Source organism: Chaetodon auriga, chromosome 9, assembly GCF_051107435.1.
Source record: "Chaetodon auriga isolate fChaAug3 chromosome 9, fChaAug3.hap1, whole genome shotgun sequence".
Lineage (NCBI taxonomy): Eukaryota > Metazoa > Chordata > Actinopteri > Chaetodontiformes > Chaetodontidae > Chaetodon > Chaetodon auriga.
Genome location: NC_135082.1, coordinates 27164121 through 27184887, shown reverse-complemented (window position 1 = coordinate 27184887; position 20767 = coordinate 27164121). Strand labels below are relative to the sequence as shown.

General features: G+C 44.6%; 1 protein-coding gene across 1 annotated transcript in view; it reads left to right on the top strand.

Annotated features, from left to right (window-relative positions):
- The window catches only part of LOC143325368 (complexin-2), a 41988-nt gene that overhangs the window by 6923 nt on the left and 14298 nt on the right, over positions 1–20767 (top strand). Inside the window, exon 2 of the mRNA XM_076738370.1 lies at positions 18027–18191. Coding sequence (XP_076594485.1) covers positions 18161–18191 — 31 coding nt within the window. The 5' untranslated portion in view covers positions 18027–18160. The remainder of the gene's footprint in view (positions 1–18026; positions 18192–20767) is intronic.

Here is a 20767-nt window from a genome sequence, read left to right as displayed (position 1 = left end):
TAGCGTTAGCCAACCGGCGACACTCCGGCTGACTTGGGAGGGAAAGCAGCTTGTGCAGCAGCAGGGAGGGAGATGCACCGGCGGAGACGGAGGAGGCTGCACCTCAGTTTGTTGGAGGTTTCATGGCTCCGGGTGCAGGGTGACAGCACGAGCCTGCTGGTATTCGTTTTTCATTGTCAACAGATTATTTAAAAGACCAAAACCAACAATGAATCAGTCCTACTAACCAGTACTATGTGTGTGTCACAGCCTGATAGATCCTCTGTGATGAGAAACACCACAGTGAGCCACACCGCTGCGTTAGCCTTCATCATCACGTGTTGATCGTATTCCACATTGTTTCTTTTACACCAGTAAAGATCATTCATTACCGTGAAAGAGAAGCAATAATTACATTTTTACATTGTTTTTTAATGAACGTATATCCTACGGTGTGAAAAAAGGGTTTTTCTATTTAATTCTGACATTAAAGTGGCTTCAAAAGCAATAATAACTTGCAGTTAAATGATGCTTGTGCTGGACCAGAAACAGCCCTTCCGTCTGTCCACAGAGGATGAAACTATGATCCTGTTTGCAAATGTTCTCAGTTTTTTTGCCTTTGATTCATGAGCAGCACCGTTTTTGGTTTCCAGGTCTCCTCGGACAAAGCTCCGTCTCTGTGCTTTGACCTTGGCTTCACTGAGCCCCTCATGTCACCCCTCAGAAAACACACAGATTTATTGTTCAATCAGCCATGTAATGAATCCCACCATCCAGAATCCCCAGCTAATTAACCGCACAGCAGGTTCCACCGCTAAGTTAAATAACTTGGCTGGCCCACACAGTGGCCGCCTTGAAGCAGAGCCAATTCACTTAATTCAAACTAAAAACCTTCAATATATTCAGAAGAAACCAAAGAGACTCCCTGCTGAAACAGTATGCTCAGTTTTCCATTTAGTGTCTTTGATTTGACACTCTGTTTTTTTGGATGCTGTGCAGAACATAAGTCGTCGTATATTCGGGCTTGGCGAGCTGCCACTGCAGCGAGGCCTCTGGTGTCCTGTTAAACACCCGGCTGTCACTGCGCTCGTCATGGAGCTCCTCACGCTGTCAGACGGTGACAGGAAATGGGGCAAATCTTTGCCCTGTTACTCTGTTCAACACAATGTTGGCAGCGTGACAGCGGTGTCTCGTTACACTGTACGAGGCCTGAAACAGAAGCGGGTCATGAATCAGTGCTGGATAGAAGCTGTGTTTGGACGAGACAATGAATGCTTTGCGCTGCTCCTGCCTTGTGCTCCCTCTGATAATCTGACGCCTCTGCAGTCTGCGTACATGGATGTATCGGTCAATGCTTGATTACCAACTGGGCAAAGCAGGCAACTGCCGCAGGCCCCTGAAAATTACCTCATGCTAATGGAATGCAGAGAAAGCCGAGGGCCAGGTGATGTTTTCAGCGCAGGAATGATGCTTAGTTTCAGGGTATTTTCATACAGTGAAGCTGCCACTGCACATACACAATGCAGAGTGTGGGCAGGATGGGCGGTCAGTGGAGGGGCCCCCCTACAGGTACATCCGGCCATGTTTTTTGTACATTATCAGGCCATGTCTGTGCTTTCATGAAATACTCCACAGTCACTGCGCTCATGTTCATTCATTCGCTCTGATGGAGCTGGAGGGGGGGCAGAGGGTTTGCAGTGGAGATGTCCACAATTTGTTGGAGAAAGCACAAGCAGTCCAGTCTGACCAGTCACACTTGTGGTCCTGACGTGTAGATTGATTTTTAGAGAAGGCCTGCGGCGTAGCTATGGTGGCTACTTGCAAAGGCTTTGTAGGCGTAAACAGCAACACAGGCTGCGTTAGTGTGGGATTGGTGTTTAAGGGACTGATGAGACAATGAAACCTGATCCGGGAAGTCCAGTCTGAGGAGCAGATTAATTCATTCAATGGTTTTCAGATGCCAAAATGCTGCACAATGGGTTGTAGTGCTCACAGACAGGATTTTATGAAGGCAGCATCAAATTTTTGACTGGTGCAACATTGTGTGATGTTGAGCCTGCTTCGACTGTTTTGCTGGACGATGCTGCGTTGTTTTGTCGGAGCCGTCTACGTTTGCACGCCTGCTGATCAGATCAGTGTCATTCCAGTGAATGACAGAGATGCATTTTTACGTGTTGTTTGCTGCCATTAACAAATCCACTGCTGCCTTGATACGAATACAGAAATGTGCAAGCATTGTGCAAAACACTCCAGAAATAGTTCCACCACATCTTCCCAAGACCTCCTGCAGCGTACGCTAAGCTAATACACTCTGTAAATATAGTCGATGTATGTGGGCTTTCTCAGATCTCTGTGTTTTGAACCTCTTTGCTGATCTTCCTGTCGGTGTAGGGCAGTGAGCGACCCACTGTGAGCTGCACAGCTCTGTGTTTCATGCTAATCATCCATTGTTCCTGCTGTCACATCCACTTCGTCCAGGGGGAAGAGCTATATTGAGCGTAACTTCATTATACACTGGGCCCACCCACAGAAACCCCTGCCCCTCCGCCCCGATGCTCAAACACACACTTTTTATTATTCCAGCGTGATGATGATGACTTGACAGTTAAATTTTCAGTGTTCCGATAATGCTCTCATTTGAAGAGTTGAATGAACGTCAGCTCCCATTTTAATCACGTGCAAAGAAGAAATGTGATTCTCTGCTCAAGCAATTAATCAATTAGCTGAAAAACTCAATAATCATTAAGATATTTGCTTAATTGAGTCATTTATCAAACCAAAATGCCAAAAAGCTGAATACCAAATATTGCAGGTTTCTTTTGCTTACTTTGTTTTGCGTTATTGTAAATTGAATATTTGGGGGTTTCAGACTGTTACATGAACAAAAAAAGCAGGACTCATCATCTGAGAACAGCGATTGTCCATCCAGGAGTCGCTGAGGTTCAGTCCAGACCAGCGTGACGAACTGACCGACAGACCATCATTGCATCCCTGCAGAATCTCGCTGTTCGCTTGGCAAAAGAAATCTATGACAGATGAGATGTTCGTGAAAACAGTCACAACGAGACATAAAAATGGAACCAGGCTCCTCTTTTGTTTTTCTGGTTTGAGCTGTTATCATTTTTTTTTTTTTTTTGCAGTGCTGCTCTCCGTCTCCTGGCAGCATTCATCACTGTACTCGAGCAGTTGGCAGGCGTAGCAAACCTCCCGCCCACACAGCATCGCCGCCCACCCTCCCAGCATGCTGCTGGCCACTTACCACAGCCCTCTTAACCCTGATGGAGTGAAGGGGAGGCTCAGTGAGCGCTTATCGACAGGAAAAAATAGCTGAGGGAAGAAACAAACAGCATTTATATTCAACAATTTACATACCAGTGAATGTTACCGCTGTCGGTCTCTGGTTATCTTCGTGGCACTGACACTGCGCTCTGGTCCAAAATGAGGTCATTTCTGCATGGATGAAAGTTCACCATGATATTTTCCCAATTTTTTTTTCTTTTTTCTTTTTTTTTTTTTTACCCCCGTTGCAACGATTGCTTGTGGGTGAAGCTTGGTGCTCCAGAGAGCAGCTGCCGATGGTTAAGGTGTAAAACAACCTGCGTCCTGAACACATCATCACTAGCTGATAGCAGAGAGGACGCAGGCAACAAGAAAGTGAAAAGCAGTGTTCAAGCTGTTGTTTTGACGCCTTTGTCCTGATTTTTTATTTTACGGGTAGCGGGCTACACAGATCCTTTACACATGCAGAGTTTTATTTACTCCAGTTGGAGCAGACAGAAAAGCCGAAGCTGAACAGACAAAGAAAGGAGCACCGCCCACATAAAATCACAGTAAAGGCAGAAAATCCAAGTAAGAAATGTTCCAGCTCTGCCAAGACAAGTGAAACTTTTGTAATTCTGTTTAGTTGTGCAGAAAACGGATAGTTGATGATTTAGCATTTATCCTTTATGTTATTGTGGCATCCGTGGCTGAAGTATCTCAACAACTGTTGGATTGCAGGTGAACTTTGGCTCAGACATTCAGGGTCTTTGTGGACGTCAGTTTACTGACTTTTCACAGCACCATCGTCAGGGCACATTTTTTTCTTTATAACGAACTACAGAGCTCAACAGAGCTGCTGCTGCTGCTGCTTTTACTGACTGCAGCAGCCGTGAACTGAACTCTGACAGCAGCCGTAAAGTGACTGCATGGAGTCACTGTATCGCTCCGCCAGGCGAAGCACCCGCAGCGACAGGATACGTGAGCAGTGTGAAGTAGTTCCTCACACCAGGAGATGAGAACTTTTCAAATGATGAAAACCATCATTTGCCGTTGTGATACTGATCCCTAAATATCAATGAAAGTGTATCCATAGAATAAAGTTGGGAAAATTTGATGAGATGACAGAAATCCTTCGGTCTGACTCGTGTGGACTGAAGGTGTCGTGACCTCGGCGCCGCTGCAGAGACCCGACATGTCTGCCGTGACTCTGTGAAGTCCCTTTAACCCAGATCTGTCCGACACGGAGCAGCAGACGCTCCGACCGAAGACAAACCACTCAGCTCTCCATGCATTATGCAGTGTTTGTCTCTCTGAGGACTTCTGTCCTCTGCAAATAGAGGAAGAAGAACAAACACTGAGCTCCACAGCTTGAAATCACTAATTCAGTGTATCGTCTTTCTGCGGTTGGTGGACACATTTATCCTTTTGTAAAAGAAGACAAAGCAGAAACCTGCTTCTCGCTGCTGGAAGAGGCCGTCGCTGCTTTCTGTCCTCGAGCGGCTGATTTTTACCTCCTCATCATGGTTCATTATTGCTGCAGTGTCTTATCCTTATTTTTCTGACTTTAGACTTGAAATTTAGTTGTTCTCTAATATAAACCAGAGTTTCTCTGGTGACGAGAATGCCTCATAATCACACGAGAATATCTGACAGAAAACAGGGTAAAAGGCGTTTTAATGGTCTGAGCTTCTGTCAGTTCATCAGCCTAAAGAATAAAACTCAAATTATTGACTCAAAGGTGACCCAAAGGGACTGAATCGTTAAAAATAATGACATGCTGATGAATCAGGGTGAAGTCAGTCTCTTTTTTTAACCATCAGGACATTTCATAGCATTGCTACGGCTTTGTTTTTGCTTTATTTTACACCACTTGGTCAAACAAATGCACTTATTTATAGGCGTGTTTGTATTAGAAAAAGATAAATGTGATATTTCATGGATGGTTTATAGAGCAAGAAGCAGAAGAAATCCAGGGTAAATGCTGTCGACAGATTTGTGGATATCCAGCGTGTCTTTGTCAGGGTATCATCATTACTTTCAGAGAATTCTAATGTTGTAATAATTGATAGGTTTTTCTTTAGACCACCTGGGGCTGTAGAATTCCACAACAAGCTGACTAACACACATTTCTGACATATTATCACCTCAAGAGGTTTTAATGGCTTTATGTTCGCAAGCAGCTGCCTCCTTACACATCCAGCATGCACAGAGTGTCCACTCAGACCGAACTGTCCGTTAAATGTGGCCTAAAACCAAAACTATGAGCTAAAAGCCAAAAGAGTTGTTCCTAGTTGTCTCGCTGCAGCACGGCTCTTTGTATTTACGCATTGTCCCTTGAGTCAGTGTTAATGTGGCATATTGACAAGTGTAGCTTTAAGCACACCACCTTTAGCACCTTTACTGGTATTTCAGCCGTGACGCATCAATCAGTTTTCCGTTCGCTGAACATTTACTGCCTGAGCTCCTCGATCAGCGGTCTGTGCAGCTGATAGCGAGCTGCCTGACCGTCTTGAGGCCTGGGAACAGATGTTCCACCTCGGGGCGTTTCGCTCGCTGACCAGGGGAGCGAAGGTGCTTTTTGTAGCTGTTAGCAGGTGACTTGTGGCTACAGCTTGAATTAGCACCTGCAGGACCATCAAACTGTCGAAAGGCCCTCGAGTGAACGACCTCACCCCGATGTGAAACGGGAATACGGCGCCGCCGTCCTTCATCTCTGGTGTCAGCTCTCTCTCTTTTGAATGTGCTGCCTGAAAGTTTTTCTTACATTGATGCTGAAAGATTTCCAGGAAAGTTACCTGTCGTTTAGCTGCACCAAGGAGGAATGGTCTGCTTCAGGTTTTGGGGTTTTTGGTTGTATTCTGAACGTTTCGTCTTTGAGCTGATGGACGTTAAAGTTGTGTCCTGCCGTGGATCAGCCTGTGCGCTCATCGAGCCTCCAAACGTGGTGTGTTAGCGGCCCAGTCTAACAGCTGCAAAGTAGGACAAGCCGCTGAATGTTTTATCAGGTTTGTACTGAGTGTAAAGCTCTGTGATTGGATGTTTGCCACAGAAATGCTCCGTCTCTCCACTTTTAGTATCCACAGGTTTTATTTCTGACTTTTCATGAGAGGACCAGATGTTTTCGAACACGGCTGCTCATTTGTTGGACTGATGAGTTTGTGTTCAGAGAAAATGAGCTGGATTGCCTGAAAAACGTCTTTGCAAATGTGTGAAATTCGGAAGCAGTGTTCCGTGACGTCCCTGTTGGTCCATGTTGGAGTCAGATTCGTGTCATATGGTTTGAGCCTGAAGCAGATGTAATTGAGTCGCGGCATCGACAGAAGCTGTTAGGATCTGCAGAGCGTTGAGTGATGAGCAGTCTTCTGTCTTCACCTCTGTCACGTCTTTCTGCTGAACCGTCTCACTTCCTTCGTTCTGCATCTTCTCTCTGCCATCCTTCCACCCTCTTTTTGCCTCTTTGTCGCTTCTCCACCTCCATGATCTCCTTTGTGTCCTCCTCTTCCTCTTCCACCCTCTGTCACTTCCTCTCCATCCATCACGTCCTCTCCCTCACTCTGTCATTGTCTCCCTCCATTTCCTTCTCCTCCCACTCTTTTCTATTGCGACACGTTCCTCCCATCCAACGCACTTTTGCTCACAACTTCTCTTTTCCTCCACCACCTTCACTTTTACGTAATTGGTTCCCTTCCTCCACCTTCCTCTTCTGTCTAATCCCTCTCCACATTTGTTGCAGCCCTCGATATTTTTGTCCTTCATTTTTTTCTAACCAATCATCCTCCCTCTCTCTCCCTCTATCCTTTCTTCCTACCTTCCCCCTTTCCTCTGCCTTCCTCTGTCCTCATTTCTCTGCGTTACCCTCCCTCTCTCTTTATATCCACCCCTGCACCCCCTCCCATCCTTTCGTTCTTTTCCTCTTTCTCTTCCTTCAGCCACCCAACCGCAAGACAAATGGACGAATGCCTCCTTGGTGATATATAGCCTGCTTCCTCCCCCTCCATCCTCCACTGCCTGAGGGGAGGAGGGGGGAGGTATGCAGCTCCATATATGTGGCTTGAGAAGTAGCCAGAGTCAGTGGAGTATGGTTGGGTGGCATCACTGACTCCATTTCTAAGCATTACTGTTGTGATTTTCAGTGACAACAGATTCTACTGTTGTTGCTGTTGACTCCGGACTCGTTGTCCTAGAACAAGTCAATCATTACATCATCATAGATATTTAAGTCCTAGTTTGTTATTTACACACACACACACACACACACACACACACACACACACAGACACACACACATTAGTGTTACTTTTAGATGAGTTTCAGAAGCAGAGCATTTTGTCTGCTTGAGTTTGTTAACTTGCTCACATTTTGCTAATTTGTTCATATTCCCTTGGTGTTTGTGCTTCTACCATCGGTCAGTTAGCTCAGCAAATCTTTTCTTTTTTGTCTGTTTTAATTGTGTTTATTGTTGGTGTTCGATTGGGAGCCTGGGAGTGTTTTATTTTGAAAACTTACCAGCTTCTGTGCACCGTTCCCGTGTCTGACTTCCTGTCTCCCACACTTCTTAGACGCTTCCGAAACGTAGAAACGCTACGCACGTGGTGACATTGCAGGCATTTTCTAGAAGGCATCTAGACATCGATCAGTCATAAACGTCGTGGGTCTGACGCGGACATGCTAACGTTTGTAGCATGTGTGAGAGCAGACAAAACACACTGTTAAATCTACATCTAAACCCATTCCCAAGGCTGCATGTTGGATTGAGAATAAAGACACACTCTGAAGTGTTTGTGCACAAAGCATCACTCTTAATACAGCAGAGTTACACAGTGTTAAAGCATGTGGAGAAGAGCTGCACACGCCTGAAGGCGGTCGGTCGCTCTTCCCAACAATGACTGATAGCTTAAAACTCCATTAGAAACACTGATTGACTAAAAACAGACAAGTGCTGGATAAATTAATGAGCTGATAAATTGGCAGAGGGTTGGTAGATGAAGGTAAGTGTATCAGATGCCAGCGTAGATGGATGGATGGAGAGAAGTGGAGAAATGATGAATGCTTGAATTAATTAAGAATTAATGAATGAAGTGGTGAACTGAAGGGCGGCTGAATGGGTGCAAAGACACTGTGGGTTGATGATAGAAAGTGCTGAAGTGATGGATGAGGGATACATAAAGTTAGCGGTGGTCGGAGAAGTCAGAGAAAAATGACGAATTGATGGATGAAAGGGTTGATGGATAAATGAGCAGAAGAATCGATGATAGATGGAGGGATTGGATGATGAAGTGACTAACAAAGCGGCTCCAAAACGAATACGTAGGAAGTAAAGTGGATGATAGATGAAATGATCTGGTGGATAATCAACCAGCATAACAGGTGCTAAAAATATACACACTGATGATTGATAGATGGCGGATAGGTAAGATAGGACACTGCCTCCTACTTAACCTTCAGGCCCGTCTCTTAGGATTGGCAGCCTCCCCTCCTGCTGCCTCTCTGACTCATGGAGTACCTCAAGGTTCTGTTTTAGGGCCCATTTTATTGGCTCCCTTTAGGCTCCGTCTTCACTAACGTTATGTCTCTTTTGCTGACATGTAAATATATCTTCTGTTGAATCTGGGGAATTCCAACTCTGTCACATCCATCCTTAATTGCCTCCCGGATGTGAAATGCTGGGTGGCAAAAAACTGCCTCCAGTCAAGCGATAACAAGACGTAAGTGATTGTTTTCGGTCACACCAACACTGCAGGGAGTACAGCGAGCCGCTTGGGGCCAATGATGCTGAACCTTCATGCCAATGCCGGGAATCTGTTCATATTTTTTATTTTATAATCATGTGTTTTTTTTAGAAATTGATCTCACGGGTCTCATTCTGTCTCTGTTGTACATTTGTGCACATACTCTGATATTGGCTTTATCATTATTGTGCGTTTCTACTACTATTTCAGCTATAACTCCACCTCAGCCAACTCCAACAGTCACAGGGGACACTTTACTGCATTCGGTACTCTTACTTTGAATACTAGAAGTAGATTTTCTGAAATATACTTACATACTTTTACTTTAGTAACATTTTCAATGCAAGACTTTTATTTGTGAGAGAGTAATCTTACTGTGTAGTGTTAGTACTTTTACTGCAGTAAAGGTTCAGAATACTTCCTCCTCATTGGGAGAATTGATGGATCCATAAATTTTTCGAGTGGCAGATGAACGAGGGCGACAGAAAAGGGCAAAAGAAATCAACAGTGATTGGTGAGTGAATGGTTGAAAACCGCATGGATGAGCGGATGGATGGATGGATGAATGACATTCTGGATCAATGCAAGTAGTAAAATATCAGCAGATAATTAAATGTCAGCAAACGAGCAGCATCTGAGTGTCTGTCAGAGGCGAACGTGTCGGCAGCGTCGGAGGATCTTTTGTCTTTTTGGTTCTTTTGTCTTTGGGCTGAATGGTTCACTCTGAAAATGTCACCAGCTGTTTGATTCCACTTCATCGGCACTCGCCTTTTCTCTGGTTGTTTTTGTTCCCTGAATGTCTGTTTGTTTGTTTATTTGTTCGTCTCTTCTGCTTTTACATATTTCATGCAAATCACACCCCTGCTAAGGGCCGAGGACGTTCACTCATCTGTTCAGAAACACTCCATTAGTCATTTTGGGATGAAGTGTTGCTGTTAGTTTTACTTCCTCTGAATGTGCCTCGTCGACTTCAAATATGCCTTTTGAGAACTGCCAAAGAGCGTACGTGCTTCAAGATGTTTCTGCCTGCTATGACGTAGGTTTGTTGTGTAATTATTGAACTTCAGCCAAATGTTAGCTCACCGTGTGATTTATGTTGATTGTACATACCTCAGATGTACCTGCTGGGATTACCTGCGAGAGAAAAATGCACCTCATGCATCGCCGCCATCATCCAGAATGATTGTGTTTAAATCAGCTGAATGATGAAGATGAAGTTACACGTCTTGTTTGTAGGAATATTTGATTTATTTTCCTGCTGAATGCTACAGAGATTAAGGCCTGATTTATGAGTGAAGGCGCCGCCTCCACATTACACTGCAAAAATGTCAAACACATACATCATCTTTGTGCCATGCTGGCTCCACGGTCGTCGCTGTGGCTCCCTCCATCTGCAGATTTTTCAAAAGCAACAAAATAGCTCATTTGTCAGTGTCTCCCAGAATGATCTATAGTCCACAAGTAACTATTGAAAGTGAAGGAAAGATAAGCTTCATAGTTAAAATAAACCGATGTGGACTGAGCTGAAGCTGCATGCTGTGATTGACCCACCATCTGTCCTACGAGGGCGTTCACACAAAAACATGAAACATGAAATGTGATCCAGGAAGTCCAGTTTAAAAGCTTATCAGATGCCACCAACAGTGAGCAGCTAAACTGCCTTAACATGATGTGTTGGTCGTTGCATTGTTGTGTTTTTGAGTGTTGGAGTGAGAAATTAAGACATTAACTGCGGTTATTTGCAGTTTTAAATGTGACGTGAAAGCTGCTTTGGCCTGAAAATGTGTTTCAAACCTGTTTATCACGTCACGTCAGTCAGAGTCAGAAACATGCCTCAGTCATTTAAAATGCAGATAACCGCATCTGCTAATCTGGTTATGTTTACTGCAAGCTGAGCCTCAATTTCACTGTGATAACCTGGTTAATCTGTCAAAAAGACACCCGCATGTCACTCTAACAGCGTTATAACCCACCAAGGTAAACACAGGCAGTGGAAGCAGGCTCAGGTGAAGGAGATAAAAAACAGGTAAAGGTTAAAAAACGGCTCAGTTTACATAAATGAATCCCTCGGTTGTTTTTCAGGGGCTCCTCAGATTGACTCTGAATGGTTTGTTTAATGGTTGACAGACTGAACAGCGGCTGAGCGTTGGGACTCGGCGCCGTATCGATTTCGTTGTTTGTCATCTGAACAGATGGCTGAGCGAGCGCGCCGTACTGTAGCGGCTAATTGCTCCATTAATTACATAATATCCAACACACTGCTTCCAGTGAGCTTCAGCTGCAACCAGAAAACCTGCCTCTGCATGTCTGCCTCACTGTCTGCCTGCCTTTATGTGATAAACCCTCTCTGCTCCAGAATCAGCATCATCTACCATCAAATCGGCTTCTTTCTGTTCATTAGTGACTCCTAAAAGTATTATTTTCTAAAAACAAGCAAAAAAACAACACATTTTAACCTGAGCCTGAAACAAGGAGGCAGAGACTCGACACAGAAAGAGAGTCAGAGACAATAGAAGAGGAAAAGATGTTGGCAGCGTGAAACAAAGCGGAGGAAGAGAGGCAGAAACAGATGGAGAGAGGAAGACAACAGAGAGCGCGAATAAACACCAACACTGTTTCTATTCAGTCTCTTTCTGTCGTCTTCATGCCAGCGGTGAGTGTAAACCTGCAGAACGATCACACATGTCTGATGTTTGTATCAACCTCAAAAATCTACATAAATATTATTTTAGGAGGTTTGAATTTCCTGCCTTTACCGTGACACCTAAATGCAGCTTCAAACAACAGACTAATGAAATACTACTTATTTGTTCTCGCCTCCAACCGTGCACACATTTGCAAACCAGCCGTAGTGGGTGGGTGGAGGAGTGGCGCAGTCTGTCTCAGTAGCAGTTGGCTTGTTAAAGCGGCGATCACACCAACGCCAGTCTCTGAACATTTGCTTAAATTAAAATTACTTTGCATAATTATTCTTTAGCTTTGCCTTTTCTGTCTGAAGCACAAAGCCAAACAGAAGCAGAAACATTCGAAAACTAAGTGAACGCAAGCATCCACCCCCTGCATCCCCCCAAGAGTCCTCCACCGATCCTGAGCGCTGAGATACAAGACCGAACCAACCAAACGCCAAAAGGCACAACAAAAAGTGCGAGAAATAAACAAACGACCCAGCAAACAAGCAGACAAAGGAGGAAGAACACCAAAGAAAAAGGACCTTTGTGTGGCCACATAATCACTTCATAAATGAGTTTGTTATATAATCAGCCATTAATTTAGTCACAAACTGCTGTTCATAACAATTCTTCATCCTCAGGACGGCTGTCTCGACCGAATCCTGAATCACACAGACCCAAAGCAGAAATAGAACGGCATGTGAAGAAACGCTGTAATATTTCAATGTCTGACCTGCAGGAAGTCAGTGCTCTAATTAACCACATTAAGCATTATTAAAATATAAAATATGCAAGTTAGAATTAACTTCCTCAGTGTAACAGACGCTCACAGAAGCCCCTCTAACATCCGAGGCGGGTCGGCCACTTTTAAAGAAGAAAAATGAAATGGAGTCATGTTTCCCTCCTCTGCCTTCCAGTCAGTGCTGAGGGAATAATTTATCACCACGAAGTCACATGAATAAATGATGTCTCTGGCGGTGAAGTCGCCGCCCGGCAGGTCTGAGAGCGGGTCCCCGGCGTTAGCAGCTCATCATTAATTCATTCACCAACGTCTCCAAAATGGTGATTTTCTGCAACATGAAGGTTGTTTTCTGCAGTGAAGCGCAGTCTTTTCTTCAGGATAAACAAAAGAAAACACTTGTTTGTCCACTTTGTTTACTGTGTGCTGTATTTACTGACCTGAGCTGTGGAGTGTAATGTAGGTAGTTCAGTCACAGTCAAGGACCAAAGTGAAAATTTGACTTTGTTCGACTTCTGTCATGACAGCAAGTCAGGATGCATTTAGGCATTCGTATGGCAAAGATATTGTCAATCCTGTAGTCTTATATAGTCTCATGAAGCACAGTCGTGCGTTCGCAGCCTGCTGACGGATGAGGGCGGAGAGTCCTGGTTGGTGGAGTCGGTCTACCCTGGTGTGAAAGCAGCTGCTGTCAGGGATCCATCACGGCCCATTCGTCCACATCTCTGTATTGATTTTCCCATTCAGGTCCAGTCAAGTGTCCCAAGGCTCAGCTCATCAAACACAGGGTGAAAGGCTAGCTGTGGGTAGAGTGTGTGTGTGTGTGTGTGTGTGTGTGTGTGTGTGTGTGTGTGTGTGTGTGTGTGTGTGTGTGTCCACTACAAATGACTTTTGGTTTTGAACATCCGTCCTTGAAGCTGGTTACAGGGGACAGGACATTTCACCTGTGATGTATTTTGTGGAAAGACTTTCTCTCTTCTCTCCGAGCGCTCGTTAGATGTTCACTGTCTGTTTTGTAAAGCGTCATGTGATCTCTGTGGGGGGCAGGAACCAGAAGCTGGACCAGCTTTCTGGGGTTGAAATGGAGGTAAAACTTCTCGGAAACATTTTGGCTGTCAAAAAGTTGAATATCAGTCAGGTAGAATTCAGACTTGAGCTGTGTTTCTTGTCAGATCCGAGCTGGATTCCTCACTGTAGACGTACATACATTTGGGCGGTTAAACAATGATGTTTTCCACCGCTAATGCAGCCAGGATGCAGGATGTGGGACGGCTGCAACCACTACCACTGTTAATGCAAGATGAATGAACACTGTGCGGTTAAAAACCTCGTATCTCCACAGTGGTTTTGGACCCGATGAATGAAACGTGGATGGTTAATATCATCTGCAGTTATGAACTCATGGCAGACTTTAATAAGGACACTGAATCTTCTTAATGAACCAGACTGACGTTTCTAAACTTTGCAGTAAATTTCATTTCAGCTGACCATTTTTCAATGTTTTTAGTTTGAGAAAATCACCTGCTAAATAAACAAAGTTTAATGTGTCCATTAGAGAGCTTGAAAGATGCCGTTAGGTGGATTTTGTTGCCTTTGGACTGAGCTAGGCTAGCTGTTTCCCACTGTTTCCAGCCTTTATGCTAAGCTAAGCTTCCAGACTGCTGGCCTTATATTTACTGGACAGACGTGAGAGTGATATCAATGAATTGTTGCTTTAAAGGTCGGGTCTTTTCTACTTTAATATTGTCTTCTTGTTAAAAATCCCAAACCAACACTGAGTCTATCGACAGGCGCTGTGTGTATCACTGAGCCTGATAGATCCTCTTCCTCTGTGCCACAGAGCTCCATTGTTATCCAGAAACTATTAAAAACTCATCAGTGAGCCTCACTGTAGCTCTGGCTGTTCCTTCATTACCATGAACACACACACACACACACACACACACACACACACACTGTAGTTGATTCTGACTCACACACACACACACACACACACACACACACTGTCCTGCTGCCACAAACACTCACTACAGCACCAAACATGGATTAATCCGCCCCTGAAAGTAGTCCCCAACAAAAGCACTATTTCCTCCTGTTTCTTTGGTACGACCATCTGTTTTCGTGAATTACTGGTTCGTTTTTAAAAAGTCTTATATTTGTGAGATGTTTTTAAAGGTTTTCATCTTCAGTAAATCTGCAGCTGAATGCTTCATCAGAAAGTATTGAGAGACATGTTTTGGTTTTAGTTTTAGCTCTTTAAAGCTAAAAATGAGAATCAGCAGAACTGGAATAAGGAGTTTTTGCGTGACAACAGCAACATGTTGTTTTTTCCATCATTAAAAAGGCCGTGAGGATCCAGCGTGTGTCTCCTGTAATGGACCTGTCATCTTTGAACTGAAATCACACACATTTAAAGCTTTTCTCTCGTTTTTCTTCTCCCTTTAACACGTTTCCTTCGCCTGTCATAAGCACGCCGCGTTCACAAACTCATGTTCGCCTTCCCGAGCCGCTCCCATCCCCGTCTCCGGCCGTGAAACTCGGAAACAACTTCCAATTAACTGGATAGGATCAGTGCGCCATTCTGCCCGGCCCTGATAACATTATCCCACGTCACGCACCGCTGCCAGCGCCTGGATTATGAAATTAAAAGAAGAGGGAGAAGAAGAAGAAGAAGAAGAAGAAAGGCTGGTGGAGGATGGAGGGAAAATGGTTGGGGGATGGGGGATGGGACATGGGGGGAGGCGGGGTTGGGGGGGGTTGCCCCTGGGTGCTGTCGTCAGTGACTGTATGGTACATTTGGCCCTGTGTGAAAGGGAGGGTTATGTAAGGTTTTAAAGCCCCTCCACTATCACCAGAACGGAGAAGTTCAGCCTGCTGGAGAGACGCTTCAGCTTCCAGCCCGACGCCCACCGATAAGCTCTTACATAACGAGCTGCCGTTCAGGCCTCTGGTTTCTGACGAGGACGTAAACGGAGGCAGGTAGAGCCACGCCGCTCCTCTTCACACGATAACACCGCGATGAAGGCTTTCCTAAGACTGTGCCGCCCTGGTTGTGTCGTGTTGGAGAGTCACACCCGTTTCCTCTGAACCTTCAAACATAAGACACAAAGAAAACGTATCATCAGTGAAGGCAGAACCGTGAGCGTGCGTGTCCGAGAAAAAGGAATTGATTAAGTCATGAAACGATGCAGATGGGGGGGGGGTTGTTGTTGGAAAGGGAGACTGAGAGGGAGAGAAAACGGCAATAAAAAGAGAGAAGAAGAAGACAAACAAGAGAGAGAAGATAGAGAGATAACAGGAGTCATTGAGAGACAAAAACAGAAACCAGTGATAAGGAGAAAGAAACTGAGGTCAGAGGAAACTGAAGAGATGCTGAGAAAAATCAATGAAATCAATGAAATCTTCAGCATTTTGAAAAACAAAACAGCTGAAGTTCTTCTTCAGTTCATCTCAAACAGAACAGAAACAGAAAACACGTCACAGCGACAGAAAGGTTTCACACAGGCTGCATCACTCATCCTTTATTTTCACCAATTATGACTTTAATGTCAAGGTTAGGATGTGTGTGTGTGTGTGTGTGTGTGTGTGTGTGTGTCCGTCCGTGTGTGTCCGTGTGTGTCCTTTTCTTCTAGATGTCCTTGTCTGACAGCAGCATCTTTCCTTTATTCCATTAGTGTGTCCTTGAGTCTGCTTCTGTAACGATAAGAGAAATGTTCTGCTGCCAGACCACAAACACCAGAGGCCACACACACACACACACACACACACACACACACACACAGAGTATAATATATGCTGCCTGCCTCCCTCTACAGTGCTGTGATGTATGAATGTACGACTGAACAAAATTAAAATGTTGACTCCAAACGGAGCCACGGCTGCAAAACAGGAAGCACCAACAAACACAGTAAAGTCAAATAACGTAAAATAAAACCATGTTTTTTAATGCTAAATAAGAAAAACTGAACAGGAACCCAACATCACGATGAGAATGAAGAAGAAGGACGTCAGTCTCACATTGTGTCCTTCATTCAGCTCCATCAAGTGTTAAAAAAAGGAAACATAACAGCTGAACTGTGATTGGACGTGACCTCTGACCTCGCTGAGCAAAAGCTCACATCTGATTTTATTTAGTTTCCAAAAATGTGGATTCAGCTCATAAAGTCTGTAATTAATGAAAAGATTCAAAAGTGAACCGCGAACAAGGTTGAACTGTTTTGCTTTCTTTTGTCAGCAGAAAAAACAGGATGTTTGCTTGTTATTCAACACTTTTAAAGAGTTAAAGAAAAAACTTCATGTTTCACATCTGTCAAACCGTGCGTCACTCGTTCATCGATCTCTGGCTCTAAACGTGAACAATCTTCATGTTAATGTTTCATAATTACTGATTTAATCTCTAAAATGAGTCCAGTTATACATAAACTCAGTTAAAGACACTCTGCTCACACTGACACACACATTTAAATGTTTTGTATGCAAACACATTAACACACATTCATGTACGCTTGCACAACCTGCTCTCGTCACACAAGCTTAAGCGTGTAGCGTTTGTGTTCCTCGTGTTGTGTAGCAGCAGATATTTGGGTGCCTGTTAATGAAATCCTTCGTGTGCGTGCGCGTATTGAAATGAGGCCCTTCATCCCCTCAAGCGCTCGGTCACAGTTACAAATGGATTGCCGTCCCGCTCGGCCTCGCCTCCCCCGTTGCCTCCCAGAATAAGCTGTGCAGCTCAATCTGCCGTCCCATCCCATCTCATCCCGGCTCCATTCAGCTCCGGCAAATATCGGCGTGGCGAAATGACAGCGAGCGCTCGGCGAGGGGAGCGGGAGGGATCTGCTTCGAAATGGAAATGGCGTTCTGGTTCGCCAGGTGCAATAAATGTGGAGGATTTCATCTTGGGTGACACTGGTGCAGAAGAGCAGTTCATCAAACAGATACAGGGGCAACAGTGGGAGTGTGCAGGGACACAATGGAGGACATCATATTCAGGATAAGCCAATGAGCAGCAGGCTCAACCACGGCCTTCAAAACAGTGTCAAAACCAACAACAGGCTTTAAGCTTTTTGACTGTTTATTTATGCTCTGTCCTCCCTCATTTGGAAGGTCCACCTGTGCTGGCTGGCCTTCGTCGATGTGACTATATTTTGGTGTTTCCATTACGTACGGTGCTCGTGCGTGTTGTTATGTACAATAGCGTGTGCGGATCTAAGCCGATTTTCTCCGCCTGCCTGCGTGCCGGTTGTTTGTCATACATGAGTTTGATGGATTGAAAATAACCACATCGTTTAATTTACCTTTAAATATTCATGAGCAGTCAGCCATAGAAGATGACGGTTCCGTTGGTATTGAGTTACAAACAGATAAGGAACTTGGAGCAAATGGCCTCAGTATTGATTTATGTGCTTCCCAGAACGGATTCCTGTCACACGGTTGGAGCGTGTTAAAAAGATCCAATTGTCTGTTGTGTTAACATTAACGTGATCTGCTGTCTCACGATGTCCAATACCTGTTTATTGGAGATCCATTGTTGTATTTAGTGTCTTTAATGATCAACTGGAGATGAAAGTGTAAACTTTTTAACTACTATATGTATTCAAAACTAAGGTTCCAGGGTTGTTTGTTAATGATTTCTTCTTCTTCTTCTCTCAGGTCCTGAAGAGAGTCACTGACGACTGAAGGGGAAAGTGAGACGGATCAAGACGCCCAGAGATCCCAGGCTTGGTGGCTACATGCTCAGCTCTCTTTGGTTTTGAGAAGAACAACCAGACGAATCAGCAGGAAACATGGATTTTGTAATGAAACAAGCTTTAGGTGGTAAGTGCTCAACTGTTGCCTGCCGCCCGTGTGCACCCGTCAGCGCTTTGGCAAAGTTTCACCATCGTGTGGAAACGAGATGGTTTGAGAGTTTATCTCAGACTCCAGAACCTCCTCCTGGAAACATCAGCAACCAAATCTAAAGCAACATTTCAAAGTTTCTCTCTGCTGAGTTTCATGTTGGCAGCTGAGCCAACGAGATCAACAGCCATTAAGCTGCTTAACTGTTGATGAAATGATATCAGAAGTCATTGATCGTCCTCACAGAATGAATCCAATCTCTGATTTTTCATCTTTCACCATCATTAGCAGTACATCCTGATTTGGCCAAAATGAAACATGCAGTATACAAACAAAAATACCTCGATGTCGCACTGATTCTGCAAAAATCTCCAGTATGCATTAGACCGGTCTACTTCACCTCCTGCGTCCCACAATGCAAACATGCCTCCTAATGTTGAGAGACAGGGCTGATGGACTTTTCTGATGAACTACCACACCGCCCCACCAAACAGTATATTTCTAGAACTACAGAATCACTAAAAATGACTGTACAGAACACACAGAAATAAGAACAATATCAGTCTTGACTGTGCATGAGACAAACAGTCATGTTATGATCGTTTACTGTGGTGAACTATATTAGTAAAGTACTCGTGTTTTAACTCTGTTAGAGAGAATATTCATCAGGATGATGGAATCCATTTTGACCAGGCAATAGCCCCGCCCCTGGTTTTCATTTCCATTGCAGGTGACTTGTGCATTGAGGTCGGGCTCCCTCACTAAGATAACATGACATAAAAACGACTTTGTGAATTTTCTTGTAAATGAGGGGCCCCCAGGGGCCAGAGGTCAACGTCTCCTTAAATCAACCCTCTCATCTACTTTCATCAGCTCACTGACCACCAGCCAGAATGAAATGAGATTTATTCCTTTACAGCTCAGCCTGCCCTCTCTCGTCTTCCTCCCAACGCTCTCTCATCCCCATCACTCGTTTACATCCACCCCCCCCCCCCGTCCATCTCACACCCCCCCTCATCAATTCTTCCATGCTTTATTCCCGTGCTCTCTTTGCTCACTGAAATCTCTCTCCCGTAGATTTCTGTCTCTTTACCTCAATTCTTCTTCCTTTCCTTCAAGACAGCTTGCTAGTATTGCTGCTTGATAGCTTTCTTCTGGAACTGTGGTGCTGTGATGTCAAAAACCCAGACCCATGTTGGACTGGGGCCAAATTGCCTCCACACTAATTGGGTTTGGGGGTTGCTGTTCCCTCTCTACTTGGATCTGTTCACATTGGGGTTTAACTCTCCTCGGGGGTGTTTTGTATTGGGCCTGACTGTCCCTTGATCCCCTTTGGATCTTGTCTTGTTTTAAAAAATGCATTAAACTGCATCCTTACTTTAGGAATTTGTGGTTTAGATAGCTATTGGGCCATAGGGGGCACTGCTCCTTCAGTCATGTATCAAAATAAAGTGGCTCACGCAGACATGATTCCTCTGCTGTGCAGTGCACGGGTGGAAATTGTCTGAACATGAGCAACATCTTTGTGTTTCTTCTGAGCTGCAAAAACAGACTTTGTGATCGCACAGAGAGGAACAAGAGAAGGTCCAGAAGAGAATCACAGAAGTTCTTGAAATCGGTCCATTTCTGAGCTGTCGCACAACAACAAGCAGTGTGATATTATCTTATAGCTAATGTAGCAAAAACACTCCAACACAGAGTTATGCGCGGTCTTAAACCTAAGACCTGAACCCAGCCGGCATCTTTAAGACCAGGTGCCAACTGTGAACTGAAAAGCTCCGTTTTTCATCCGTTGCTGACCGCTAGGTTGCTAAGCTAATCCAGCATGTTAGCTACGCTGCATCTCTTTGCCTTTTCCCACAGGGCATCAGTTATCTATTTGCAACACTTGACACACATGGATGCCAGCAATACTGATAAATTACACTGGAAAATAATCAAACCTGGCCCGAGACTTTAGGCTAGATCCCGACCCAAGTCCTGATGATTTGTCTGGATCTGTCAGGTCCCGGTTTGCTGACAAAACTGAGCTCCATCACTTCGTCCATCTCTATCTTCATCCATTCATTCCTCTTTCTCTTCCTCTGAGCTTTCTGGTGGCCTGGGATTGAGCGATTTCCCTGATTGGCTCTTAACACTATCCATCCACGTTTATTAGCAGAAAAGCTAATTCATCTCTTTAAACTGGATTCTTGAATGAGTGTGTGAGTGTCAACATGTTTTCTTTAAAACAGGCTCGTGGCCTCAGCAAAGTGGCCGATGAGATTTCAGTGAAGAGTCGAGCTCATCGGCCTGCAGATTTTTAAAACAAGCAGGTGTTCAGGAGGTTACTTCCCCTCTTGAGTGCCTCGATCACCCCCTTCAGACGGGGTTTGAACTGTTCCCCTCAGGTCGGTGTTTTAAGGTTTCCGTCGTCTCTGCTGCCTCTCACGTTTAACAGCAGACACCATTAAACTGCCGTCTGCAGGTCGTTTCCTTGTAGTTTGACGTGAGCATTGAACGACCTTTGACTGACCCACTCTGTCCTGTTGTTTACCGGTTGTCCACCAGTCTGT